At 37.3% G+C, this 14463-nt stretch overlaps 1 protein-coding gene and 1 non-coding gene across 4 annotated transcripts in view; both read left to right on the top strand.

Annotated features, from left to right (window-relative positions):
- The window catches only part of RPS6KA3 (ribosomal protein S6 kinase A3), a 107976-nt gene that overhangs the window by 76068 nt on the left and 17445 nt on the right, over positions 1-14463 (top strand). For all 3 annotated transcript variants that reach the window (XM_061179418.1, XM_061179419.1, XM_061179417.1), the window contains 6 exons: positions 6227-6315; positions 6512-6576; positions 6653-6755; positions 8718-8842; positions 10458-10583; positions 14226-14315. In XM_061179418.1, coding sequence (XP_061035401.1) covers positions 6227-6315; positions 6512-6576; positions 6653-6755; positions 8718-8842; positions 10458-10583; positions 14226-14315 — 598 coding nt within the window. The remainder of the gene's footprint in view (positions 1-6226; positions 6316-6511; positions 6577-6652; positions 6756-8717; positions 8843-10457; positions 10584-14225; positions 14316-14463) is intronic.
- LOC133082842 (U6 spliceosomal RNA) lies at positions 4932-5038 on the top strand. Its single transcript, XR_009699058.1, has one exon. It is a non-coding gene; the product is annotated as a U6 spliceosomal RNA (small nuclear RNA).

The raw sequence follows: 14463 nt of genomic DNA, 5'->3' as shown, positions 1-14463 counted from the left end.
CCTATTTACAAAGTTTTAAACGCAGACAAACTAAAGCATAGTTTTTAGGGTCCCTATTTAGATGGCAGACGCCTGCGGCAAAATAAGGGAAGTAGTTACATTGGATGAGGGGTTCTGGCAATGTTATATTTCTTGGCCAGATGACTGTTCACTTTGTGGTCAATCATGGAGCTGTGTAATTTGGTTTTGGGTTTGGGAGGTTTGGTTTTGTTTTTTGCACTTTATGTTATTCTTCACAATAAAAAACATTGAAAAATATTTGCTATACAAATGAATGTTCACTGAACCTTCATCACTCCATCTACTCTGGCCCCTTCCTTTCAGCTAATACACACACTTTAGTGTTGAGAAAAACAAACCATTTCTTTGACTTGGCCCTTCTTTCAAGTTTCTGCAGCATCTTCCTGCATTCTTTCAACACAAAGCCTCTTTAAAGAGTGGTCTGTGCTTTCTGTTACTTTTTTTTGGCTGCTTTTATCCCATAGCCTGTTTGTCGTTCATTTCTACCGCTCCATTGAAACTTCTCTCACTATGGTCATCAGTAATTTCCTGGTTGCTTAAACTAGTGGCAGATTGTTAGAAAGGTGACTGTTTGTATGATTTGTTCACGCAATTCATTCAACAGATGATTGAGGTCTTTCTATATGTACTTAGGGTGCAATGTGAACAAGACTGACAAGATCTTCTGTGGTGTCACTGAGCTTGCATTCTAGTGGGGGAGACAAGGAATTAATATTTAAACAAATAAATATAATAATTTCCCGTAGTAATAGGAGCAATGGGGATAATAAACCAGGGTACTCTTGAAGTGTGAGGGAAGGGGCAGGGGCAGGAATCATTTTAGATGAGACAGTTAAGGAGGGTCTCTCTGAGGAGTATTTGACACTGCTGGCCACCCCCTCCCCCCTTCGTTTTTCCTACTTTCATCTGCTTCTCCCACCTCTCTAACCATTCCTCTTTTGGTCTCTTTTGCTTGACCATTCCTTCTCTGCCTGCTTTTCTCTTTTTAATTATGAAAAATTTCAAGGGTAAATTCGCAAAAATAGAATAATACAGTGAACATACGTATACCAATCACCCACATTCAACAGTCATCAAGATTTTGCCACATTTGCTTTGTCTATTCCTCCTTTCTTTTTTTCTTCTTTACTGAAATAGTTTAAGCATTCCAGACATGTCATTTCTCACCTACTGCAGTTTGCATTGCTAAAAAGTATGGATATTTTCTTATGTAAACTGGTATTAGTCATCTAATACCAATCCTTAACCAGATTTTTCAGGTTTTCTCCAAAACTGTATCCCAAATCAAGTCTGCACATATCCTTTGGTTGTATTTCTTTAGCTTCTGTTCATGTAGAACAGTGTACCCCTGTTGTTCCCCTGCCATTTACTTGTAGAAACCATGTCACTTTTATAGAATTTCACTTTCTGAATTTATCTTGTTAAAAGATGAGACCACTTCTTAATATCTGAAACAAAAAGCATAAAGGTGATTGTATTGCTTACTATAGTAGGGAAAGCGGTGCTGGTTCAGTAGAATCTCTCCAAGCAGAGTAGACCACTGTTCTTATACAGGGTTTTGGGGAAGGGTGGAGTTCAAGAATTGGCAGGTTTTCAGGGCCTAAAATGAATTGACATCATCTGTAAGTGTGGTTACTTGGGTGGGACTCTTGGCACTCAGGTGTGGGTTATTGGCGTCAGTTCATTCTTATTTGGCTAATTTTCACAGATGAAGAGCAGTTACTGATTCGTTGGTTTGCAAGAACAAAAAACAAAAAACTCTGTTCACCTAGGCAAGTTGTCTTTGATCAATTGAATGGTTCTGGCGCCTCTCTTGTTACCATGGTTACATAATAATTAGTCTTTTCCCAGGAGTGTGAAGTTTTTTTATTCTCCTTGTGATATTTTTTCACTTGTTACTTTATCCCGTTTTTGGTTAAACTTTTTTGGCAACATTATTTCATAGCTCGTGCTTTTGCACCCTATTGCATCACATCAGGAGGCTTACAGCACCATGTTGCCCCACTTTAAGTGATGAATTCCCATGGTTACAGCTGATCCCTCCATTGTAAAGTTCCCTGTCAGGCTTTCATCTAATAGTTTCATCCACTGATAATCATTACTTGAAACAGTTATTTTATTAAGGATGTTAAATTGTGTATTTTCTATTACTGTTATTCCTTCACTTATTAGCTGGTATTTTCCAAAACAATGAACTTTTCCTCATCAACTAGGGCTATTTAGTTACCTTGAAATAAGGCTCAAACAAGATGAGCCCCAGTGGGGGTGATGTCCAATGAGTTGGGTTTTTATGTTAGTTTTGACTTTTTCTTTTACCTTTTTCACTATAACGAAGTCATGGGATTTAATAATCAGTGTGATTCAGCCAATTGCATTCATTATTTTTAATGCCCAAATTGTTCTTTTTCTGACCACCTTTTAAATGTTCTTGTTACCCAGTGTTCCATCTCTGATACGCTTTTCTCCCCACCTGGACTCATTTTCCTGACTGACATCAGTCTTTCCAATAACTATTGAACATTTTAATTACTCCCAAATCACTCTTTCTTACCTTAATTTACCAGGCACCAGACCTTTATTTCCATTTACTCACCTGCATGTTTCTCCCAAAACATATGACACGCATGACTTAACATTTTAAACTAAATTGATCTTTGTTCGCTGTTCTGTTCCTCTTCTTGTATTCCCAATTAGCAGCATTTCCATGTAACCTATTTCCTAAGCCAGAAACCTAGAAATCATTCTTGATTTCTTCCTCTCTTGCATGCAAAGGTATTCACCAGATTCACTCTCAAAAATATTTCACTGTCCCAGCCTTTCCTCCGCATTGCACTGCTTACAGTTCTCAGATCTCCTACCCATACTATAGGGCCAAGCTTCTAAGTAGATTGCCCACTGCCTACCACCGCTTCCCACTCCAGATCATTCTATACTTCCCTTGGAGTTCCCTTCTTGAAAATAAATCTGGTCCGTTAGTCCACTGTTTAAAGACCTCTGCTATATTCCTGTTACCAAATACGGCAGTGTTTCACCTCGTTTCTGTTGTTTAACAGAACGCTAATTCTACAAGATGTTAATAGGTATTCTCTGAAGAAGAGGTGCTAAAAACAAATGTTTAGAAAAATACTGATTTCATTACTCTAAATTTATCAGCCTTTTATATGCAATGTATTTTATTTTATGTCTCTAACAAGGGGTATAATAGATAGCATTCCACAAACTCACTGGATCATGAAACATTTTTTTGTTGTTGCTAAGTGTCTAGAGAAATTAATATTATTTAGTAAAATATTGGGGGACACTGGCCAAACGAATAGATTCTCAACCTTTAAATTGCATTTAAGGCCTTTTACAATCTCCCATGTTAAAATAGATATCCCCTACTGTTCCCTTAGCACTCTTTACATGTGTCCTTCTGAATTTGTCTCTTAATGTACTAGCGTTATCTATATCTGTCTTCCCCACTGATTGTGGGGGGGCTGTCTTTATCTCTGTATCCTCAGTGCTAAGCAGTGTCTAGCACATAGTAGCTTCAGTAACAACTCACTGAATAATAAATGGATCTATTTCTGAAATAGAAATTTCTCTGCTAGCCATTTTCTCCAGCTCTGTTATTATTTTCATACTTACAGGATCATTGGTTTCCTTAATTTGTAGGTTGAGAAAAAGAGTAAAATTATATATTAGAGCTGAAACAGACCTTCAAGCTCATCCAGGCCAGTGGTTTTCAGACTGTGTGCCACAGACATCTTAGATGTTCCACAGACCCCTTTCCCACCAGCTCCTCTTCCCTGCAGGGCTATTAAAGGGAACGGGAGGAAAAAAATAGGTGTATGAAGCACATGTTCTTTTAAATGTTTTAAATGTTGGATTTCTTAAATTCCTGTTGAGAAAGGGTTCCAAGTCTACAGTTTGGCAGCCATTAATCTAACATCCAATCCCCTTGCTCATGAAGAACTGGTAACAGGCTCAAGGGGATTGGCTTTCCCAAGGTCACAAAGTTCTTAGTAACAGACCCAGAACTAAGACTCAGATGATCTTACTTTTACAGTAGTGCTTTTCACAAAATTCTGAAAAATGAAAAAGTTCATTAGAAGATTTGGGGCTAACATTCTGTGTTCACACAAAAACCTAGACCCAAATGTTCGTAGCAGTTTTATTCGTAATAGCCCCAAACTGGACACGATCCAAATGTCCCTCAACAGATAAATAGATAATCTGTGGAATATCCTTGTCATGGAATACTACTTAGCAATAAACATGAATGAACTATTGGGACTTCCCTGGTGGTGCAGTGGATAGGACTCCACGCTCCCAATGCAGGGGGCCCGGGTTCAGTCCCTGGTCAGGGAACTAGATCTCACATGCATGCCGCAACTAAGAGTTCATGTGCTGCAGCTAAGGAGCCGGCGAGCCACAACTAAGGAGCCCGTGAGCCACAACTAAGGACCCCACCTGCTGCAACTAAGGAGCCCTGGAGCAGCAACTAAGGAGCCCACGTGCTGCAATTAAGACCTGGTGCAACCAAATAAATAATATAGATATTATAGATAAATAGATAGATAAATAAATAAATGGAATGAACTATTAATACAACAACTTGGATGACTCTCAAGGGAATTATGCTGCGTGAAAAAAGTTACATACTGTATGGTTCCATTTACATGGCGTTCTTAAAATGACAAAATTATAGAAATGGAGAATAGATTAGTGGTCGCCAGAGGTTAGGAATTGGGGAGGGAGGGAGGTGGGTGTGGTTATAAAGGAGCCACTTGAGGGATTCTGGTGGTGTTGAACTGTTCAGTACCTTTACTGTGGTGGTGGATACAGGAACTTAGAAATGTAATAAAATGGCATAGAACTTCACCTCACAGCTGTCAGGATGGCTATCATCAAAAAGTCTACAAATAGTGGTCGCTTTGGCAGCACATATACTACAATTGGAATGATACAGAGAAGATTAGCATGGCCCCTGCGCAAGGATGACACGCAAATTCGTGAAGCATTCCATATTTTTACTTTGTTATACACCAGAAACTAACACAACATTGTAAAGCAATTATACTCCAATAAAGATGTTAAAAAAAAAAAAGTCTACAAATAACACATGTTGGATGGGAATTCCCTGGCGGTCCAGTGGTTAGGGCTCCGTGCTTTCACTGCGAGGGCCCGGGTTCAATCCCTGGTCGGGGAACTAAGATCCCGCAAGCTGCGCGGTGTGGCCGAAAAAAAAAAAGCACACATGTTGGAGAGTATGTGGAGAAAGGGGAACCCTTGTACACTCTTGGTGGGAAAATACTAATTCAGAAAGATATATGCACCCCAGTGTTCATAGCAGCACAATTTACAATAGCCAGCACAATTTACAATAGCCAGCACATGGAAGCAACCCAAGTGCCCATTAACAGATGATTGGATTAAGGAGATTTGGCATACACACACACACACACACACACACACACACACACACACACACACAATGGAATATTACTCAGCCATAAAACAGAATGAAATTCTGCCATTTACAGCAATGTGGATGGACCTTGAGGGCATTTTGCTAAGTGAGATAAGTGAGACAGAGAAAGACAAATACTGTATGATATCATTTACATGTGGAATCAAAAAATAATACAAATGAATGTATATACAAAACAGAAGCATTCACAGATATAGAGGACAAACTAATGGTTACCGAAGGGGAGATGGAAGTGGGGGGAGGGACAAATTAGGGGCATGGGATTAACAGATACAAACCACTATGTATAAAATCAATAAGCAACAAGGATATACAATATAACACAGGGAATTATGGCCGTTGTCTTATAATAACCTAAAATGGAATATAATCTGCAAAAATACTGAATCACTATGCTGTACACCTGAAACTAATGTAATACTGTAAATCAACTATACTTCAATTTAAAAGATGGCATAGAACTAAACACACACACAAATAAGTGCAATGAAAATTGGAGATATCTGAATGAGATCAGTGGATTGTATCAATGTCAGTATCCTGGTTGTGATATCACACTATAGTTTTGTAAGATGCTACCACTGGGGGAAACTGGGTAAAGGGTACGTAGGCTCTCTCTGTATTACTTCTGATTTTGAATCCATAATTATCTTAAAATGAAAAGTTTATTTTAAAAATAAAATACAGATACCTCCAAAACATAAAATATTATATGGATTTATTATTTAGAGCCAAACTTGGGATGCCACAGTTTTTGAGTCCTGAAGCCCAGAGTCTTTTACGAATGCTTTTCAAACGAAATCCTGCAAACAGATTAGGTAAAATTTTTAATTAATTTGTTTCTTTTGTGTGTTTGTTGGTGTTTGTTTTCTAGGGGGGAGATGGATATTTGTGTTTGTTGTGGGATTATGAAATAGTAGGACAAATGTTAAAAGTGAAGACTGAATAAACAATATATATACTTATCCTTGAAATAAAATTACCATTTAATCAAAACTAGCCAATTTTTGATAGGCGCAGGACCAGATGGAGTTGAAGAAATTAAAAGACATTCATTTTTCTCAACAATAGACTGGAATGTAAGTATAGAATGAAAACTTGCTTGAAATTTTTTTTATAATTAACACATGTCTAAGTCTCTTTTTTTTCCTCCAGAAACTGTATAGAAGAGAAATTCATCCACCTTTTAAACCTGCAACTGGCAGGCCTGAAGATACTTTCTATTTTGATCCTGAGTTTACTGCAAAAACTCCCAAAGGTAAGGAGAAAACGTGAAAACCCAAATATAAGACAATATATATTTTTTTCTTGTTCAGTCAGAAAATCTTATCTAGTATAACTCTATATACTGTCCTCATTTCTTCCCTTCATACACTACCCCTGCTGCAATAACTAGATCATTAGTAAATCCTTTATGGCATTTTATAGAAGTTAAGGTCCTTGTTAAATCTTTTAGCAAATTATGTTGTGCCTTAAACTTTGATACAATTTGTGTGAAAAAATTATTTGGTTGTGCGTTTATTTACCTGTAGCTATGTTCACATGAAATACTACAGCATAAATAGTGCCCTTTAAAATTCTAATTTTATATGGTATTCTGGAAGTACTTATAAAGTTCAAATCCCAAACATAACTTAAACTTTATGTGAGGTGTGATAACTTCAAAATGATTCATATCCTGTATCAGGCTTTATCCTAAAATTGCACAAACAGTGACTATTATAGAGAAGTGATCTTTGAAATGGTAAGTTGTATTTCATTCATTAGTGTGTGTATTATACATAACGGTGTGTTTTGCACTCTAATATTCTCTCATTTAGGTGCATCAGATCCCAGGTTTATCATTGACAAGCAAATAAATAGAAAATGTACTTGCGTGTATTTCCCATAGAGTGTATCATTCAAACCTTGCTATAAAGCTTTACAGCCAAAAGTCTAACAATCTATATTAAGCGTTGATGGGTGTTTATTTTTATAAGGCAGCCTTAGAAATTTGGATTAACACATGAACAGAATTTTATCAAATGTATAGACAGTGATATGCATAGAACTGATGATATATGGTAATGGTTTACTTTGCTTTCTCAATACAATTTGTCCTGATAGAGGAAAAATCTTAGAATAGAGCAGTTCTATATTATATTCTGCCCAGATAGGTTCTCTTAGCAGAAGTCTTCAGTATAATACTGTCACATTGATGTAGAATTCACTAAACAATATATATTGCTGAGAATATCAAGCTGATATTAAAAGAGAACTTTATGTGGAGTTGATGTTTAAGTAGATTTACCTGTTTTTTGCTCGCCTTTAGCCTTTATAGTATGTTTATAAATATTAGTATGCCTAATTGTGTGTTTATATTTATGAATAACACATTTATTATACTTTTATTATTTCTTTTTATAGTGAGCATTAACTACATTGTGAAAGTATTTTTCTGTTTTTGTTAATGCCACTAGATTCCACATAAATAATTTTAATAACAATACATGTCATGTCATAAAACATATTTTAAGGACTACGTACCATGATTGTCCTAGTATATATATATATAATAATTTATATATATATATAAATTTGATCTTTTATATGTATAATAATTTTATCTTCAGTTTTGATTTCTAGATTCTGACATTATGTATTGAGACCACTGGACTAAATTCCTTTCTCCTAAATTATCTGCAGATCAACCTTGTATCTCCCCCTAACCAGGAGCCATAGCATTGTTAGGTTATTATTTAGGGCTGCACTGTCCAATGTGGTAGGCAGTAGCCATATGTGGCTATTTAAATTTAAATTAATTAAAATTAAAAATTTTGTTTCTCAGTCACACTAACCACATCTCGAATTCTCAGTAGCTACATGTGGCTAGGGGCTACTGTATGGGGCAGCACAGATAAAGAAAATTTCCATCACTGCAGGAGATTCTTTGGGACAGTGCTAATTTAGAATAATATTAACCCAGAAATTCATTAATTTAGTATATTCTTCGAATGAATTAGCAATTTTCTGGGCTCTGAGGGACTAGGATGTTAGAGTTTTGATGGCAATAAGCCATCAGGGCAGATCTGATACAGTGCCTTAGTTAGTTATCCTGGAAACACTGGATACCTTAGAAGTAGAATTCCAGAATAAGTGAGAACGGTCATAATGTAGACAGTTCTTCCCTTAATTACCTTTCAAAGCAATTACTTTCTTAGTAATTTATTATTCTTTTCAGATTCACCTGGCATTCCACCTAGTGCTAATGCACATCAGCTTTTTCGGGGGTTTAGTTTTGTTGCTATTACCTCAGATGATGAAAGCCAAGCTATGCAGACAGTTGGTGTGCATTCAATTGTTCAGGTGAGTGAATGTCTAAGTAATCTTAAATTTGAAATGTTGTAAGGTACAGTTCATTGTGTGGATAATTATGTTAGATTTGATCTGCTGACCTTAAGTGAGCAGCTTAAAATACATTTTATATCATTGACATTACTCTTAGAAACTCCTTTCATATACCTTTGAAAAGGTTGCATGCGCCAGAATCCTGGATACCTATCTGACTTGAAAGTAGAATTCTAAGAGAGTTGAGATAAATATCACCATCTTGTTGTCTCTCTTGTCTCCTGTGCCTCAGAATGTTTATTGGGCCTAACTTGTTTCATCCTCTGTCTCTGTTAGATCAGCTATGGTGAGCTGAGGTCTCCTAGTTCACTGATACTTTAGAACAGGGGTCAGCAGACTTCTTCTATAAGGACCAGATAATAAACATTTGAGGCTTCGTAGGCTATATGGATCTCTGTTGCGACTACTCAACTCTGCCGTTGTAGCACAAAAGCAGTCATAGATTGTATGTAAATGAATGAACATGGCTGTGTGCCAATAAAACTTTATTTAGAAAAAACTGGTAGTGAACCAGATTTGGCCCACAGGCCTTAGTTTGCCAACCTCTGCCATAGAAATATATAAGAAATAAAAATAAACTTAAATTTTAAGTTTTCCAAGTTTTGTGTCCTTGTTCTTTTGGAGCCCCATTGTCATTAGGAAGAAATGGTTATGGGTACTGCCTTAGGGTACCTCCCTCCTTATCCCATCTGTTGATCAGAGTGGGAGAAAAAGGAGCTACAGAAGCAGGTTTCTGAGTGTGTGTGTTTGTAGCAGGCAACTGCACTGCTAAATTAAATGTTATTAGAGGAACACAAATAGTACAAACCATTAGATTTATTTCTTCCCATCGTAGTATCATGGAAAGATAAATTTAATTCATCTTCTGAATCATAGAGGGAACTAGATATATCTTTTGAAGCATTGAATTGTTTTTAGGGTATACTTAGTGCTTGAATTTGCTTGATGATTAAGTTGCTTTTGCGCTGAAGTTTTTTTCACAAGTCAGTTATCTTGCTTTCCACTTTCTAGAAAACCAACTTAAGCACTGCTTTTTGAACAAAGTTCATGTTGAAATAGTCTGTCCCTTTTACTATGACAAGCATGTGATGAATTCTATAGAATGTATGTTTATGATTTCTATGTGGTGCATCGGAGAGAAGAATCCAGATGTTCTAATTCTGAATCCTCCTAAATCTTTTCTTCTATACCAGAGGTTTCAAATGTCTCCCCGTTTGCAAAGGTATTTCAAAGACCTATAGCCATTTGGGGAGTAGAATGGGGCATAACCACTGGCAAGGCTGTCGGCCCCTTATCACGTAGCTCTGTGTTTCTTATTGTACATATTCAGTTTTTTCTTTTTAACATAAGCTTTTTAAAAGGGCATATTTCTTGCTGTGCATTGTATCATAGACACTTCAGAAATGCACAGTTGTAGAAGAATATATGCAGAAAGATTCATTTTTATTTTTTACTAAATTCATTTATATTTATAGTTAAGGCCAACAGTGCATGCTGAGTAACATGTTTCCCTATTATGTAATGTACCAAAGTGATTACAGAGCTCTTCATCAATTTATAATTGTGTTTGTAGCAGTTACACAGGAACAGTATTCAGTTTACTGATGGATATGAAGTAAAAGAAGATATTGGGGTTGGCTCCTACTCCGTTTGCAAGAGATGTATACATAAAGCCACAAACATGGAGTTTGCAGTGAAGGTAAGTGTTTTTAGATTTAAAATGCACCTCTAACAGTTCTTATTCATGCATGCTGGTACCAGTTAAAAATTACACTCTTCTTTGGTAAGTGTGCCTTTTGTTATAAAAAGGTAAGGTAATTTAAATGTCTGGCTAGTGATCTTCAGGGATCTTAATCTGGAACCATAGATCCTCCTATGAGCTCAAAAGGTAAGGCAGCATACATCCAGTTTGTGGAGGGCAATACCACTTTACACCTGACCTGGTTTTAATAGCACCCCGTTTACTCTCAGAAGTCCCCCGTTTATGGTCAAGATGTCAGGGAGTTCCTTGGAATTATATGCCAAATTTTGTATGTTTACATTTTTATGGCAAAAATGTTCATACCATCCTTCACATTTAAAAGGATCTGTGAACCAATAAAAGAATAAGAACCACTGTCATAAAATATATGATCATTAGCTGTTTTAAGTTCGTCAAGCATCCTAAGACAGTAAGGATTTTCTAAGCCAAAAACCAAGGCACATACCTCTATGATAAAGTTCGAGTCCAAACCTTTAGTTATAAGTGAACAAATACTATATTCAAGTTTCTGCCTTTTCACTTCTTGAGATGGATGCCTCTGCTCTCCCATCACAAACAATTCAAGTAATGTCTAAAGCTTTCAACTTAACTTGAGCCTTAGAACTAGTCTATAACTATGGGTAGCTCGTGTTTAGTTAGTGGGGAAAGTGGCATTAATTATTATTACTTCTATTCTGCCACCAATCTGTCCGTTTATCTAGATCTAGTATGATTTTACTGTGTAAAAATAAAAATAAATGCGCTTTATGCATAGCAAATATCTGGGAGGACACACACAAAAATTGTTGCTGCTATTTTAAACTTGGATGTAATTGTTTTAAAAAGTCATCAGTGTCTGTAAGGCATTCTGTCAGTTATAAGGATGAACCATAGAAATACATTTTAATTTGCTCTTCTACTCAGTGAAATCTGGGGTACATAGAAATTTTCAACTTGCACACATGAAAGGAGAGAATGTGAACAATGTACTTGGTAGGCAATTTAAGAATGTATCTTGCCTCCATAAACACATCAGAAAAAAGCAGAAGTGTCCTGAGGCCCCCTTCAAATTATAGAAACCAGGAGCAGTATACCACAACCTTGAGAACATCTTCCAGCTATATGTGGATTCTTGTGACTTAAATTAGATCCCTAAAACCAATCCCAGCACTTGATTCTACTGAAATTACTACATATCTAAGATTCACAAGCAGAGTTATGGATGTAATGTAAGCTGGGCTCAAGATTAGCAGATCAGAGAGAATGTTGCCAAAAATAAAACCTCCCCAATTCCCTGGTGGTCCAGTGGTTAGGACTCTGCGCTTCCACTGCAGGGAGCACGGGTTCAATCCCTGGTCTAGGAACTAAGATCCCACAAGCCACGTGGTGCGGCCAAAAAATAAGTAAATAATAAATTTAAAAAATAAAATAAAACCTCCCAATGTGTTCTGGTTTTCAAAAGACTAGCCCCAAATCATCTCCCTTGAGTCAGCATGTCTATTCCATGTACCTTTCCTCTTAATCATCCATTTGCCTGACTCTACACTACCATTTGCAGTTGATCACAGTGGACTTCTGTATGTTTGACTTCCCTGTTCTCCAAATAAAGAACTGTTTTCACAACTAAATCCATTTCAGATAGCAGATTTGGCTCATATTGAGAGTTGCAAGCTCTTTCCTAGGATGCTAAAGCGTTTGGGTATTTATTGCATACATAATTACTAAGCTGTTTTAAAACTGAAAGTATGAAAGTCACAGAATTTATTTCAGACTACCTTTTGGATGAAATGAAAGCAAAACTTGTTGCCTTTTCTTTCTTTTTTTTTTTTTTTTCCAGTTTTTTTTTTTGGCTGCATTGGGTCTTCATTGCTGCACAGGCTTTCTCTAGTTGCAGCGAGCGGGGGCTGCTCTTCGTTGCAGTGTGTGGGCTTCTCATTGCAGTGGCTTCTCTTGTTGCGGAGCATGGGCTCTAGGCGTGCGGGCTTCAGCAGTTGCGGCACACTGGCCCTAGAGCATGCGGGCTTCAGTAGTTGTGGCGTGCAGTCTCAGTAGTTGTGGCGCACAGGCTTAGTTGCTCCGCGGCATGTGGGATCTTCCCGGACCAGGGATCGAACCCATGTCCCCTGCACTGGCAGGCGGATTCTTAACCACTGTGCCACCAGGGAAGTCCTTATTGCCTTTTTAAAAATATAATGTTACTTTAACAGATTAAAACGTTAAGAGAAGTATTTTTAAGAAGCAGCTGACATAAAAGAGTTGGAAAGCTAAATTAGTATTTTAAAGGGCTTTATTGTAATAATTAAACTTCATTCTAGCCAAGTAGAATTCTAGGTGTGGTATTCTGCTTAGCTTTCTGCCTAGCTTCAAAAATAAAGTTTGTTCTACTTAACTATTAATCTTTATAAGTAGCTTACAACTGATGGGATATTCCATTGAAGCATTTTATTAAAGAAAGTAAATTCAATAAACAAATGCTAATGGTGGTATTATAAATACATCTTGCTCTTAATTATCTGTATTGATACGGGTTAGAAGTTAACTGAGGGGGCTTCCCTAGTGGCGCAGTGGTTGAGAATCTGCCTGCCAATGCAGGGGACACGGGTTCGAGCCCTGGTCCGGGAAGATCCCACATGCCGCGGAGCAACTAGGCCCGTGAGCCACAACTACTGAGCCTGCGCGTCTGGAGCCTGTGCTCCCAACAAGAGAGGCCACGATAGTGAGGCCTGCGCACCGCGATGAAGAGTGGCCCCTGCTTGCCGCAGCTAGAGAAAGCCCTTGCACAAAAACGAAGACCCAACACAGCCAAAAATTAATTAATTAATTAATTAATTTAAAAAAATAAAAATAAATCTGGTATTTGGTACATTTTTTAAAAAAAATTTTAAAAAAAGAAGTTAACTGAGGGCTTCCCTGGTGGTGCAGTGGTTAAGAATCCGCCTGCCAATGCAGGGGACACGGGTTTGAGCCCTGGTCCAGGAAGATCCCACGTGCTGCAGAGCAACTAAGCCTGTGCGCCACAACTACTGAGCCTGAGCTCTAGATCCTGTGAGCCACAACTACTGAAGCCCGTGCTCCGCAACAAGAGAGGCCACCGCAATGAGAAGCCCGCGCACCACAACGAAGAGTAGCCCCCGCTCGCTGCACCTAGAGAAAGCCCGCGCGTAGCAACGAAGACCCAACGCAGCCAAAAATAAACAAATAAATAAATCTTTTTTTTTTTTTTTTTTAAAGTTAACTGAGTTCCCAAAGGTGTAAGACATTGAAGGCTGGAAGAAAGATATGTTAACTGTGTTCTTGGTACCTTTTCTTGAGGCTTTTGAGTTTTTATTAAATCCTAAACTTGCTAAAAACTTAAACTAGACAGACCTGGTTTGAATGTGACTCATGGCATAGAGTTTACTTTACAGCCTTGCCATCCATATCAAGACTGGCTTTCAAATTTTGATTAGACAGTCTGGCCAGATACTTGAATAAAAATGGTTGATAAATGGCTTATAAATACAGTGTTTGCACAAAATAACACCTAAGTCTGTAGCTGTAAATACTTAACGTTTATACTGTATAGTTCATGAGATTTTATGATAAATATTTGCCTTTTAGATTATTGATAAAAGCAAGAGAGACCCTACAGAAGAAATTGAAATTCTTCTTCGTTATGGACAACATCCAAACATTATTACTCTAAAGGATGTAAGTAGATTCTTTAACGTAGATCATTTGACTCAGTTGTCTAACTCATATTTGGAATGTTTTCAAATATCATGTGGTAGACAAAGAATTCGATATAGTGAGTAAAAAAGAAAATAAATTAGAGGCCAACATATATAGCATAATTCCA

Source organism: Eubalaena glacialis, chromosome X, assembly GCF_028564815.1.
Source record: "Eubalaena glacialis isolate mEubGla1 chromosome X, mEubGla1.1.hap2.+ XY, whole genome shotgun sequence".
In the NCBI taxonomy this organism is placed as follows: Eukaryota; Metazoa; Chordata; class Mammalia; order Artiodactyla; family Balaenidae; genus Eubalaena; species Eubalaena glacialis.
This window is presented reverse-complemented; position numbering and strand designations above follow the sequence as displayed.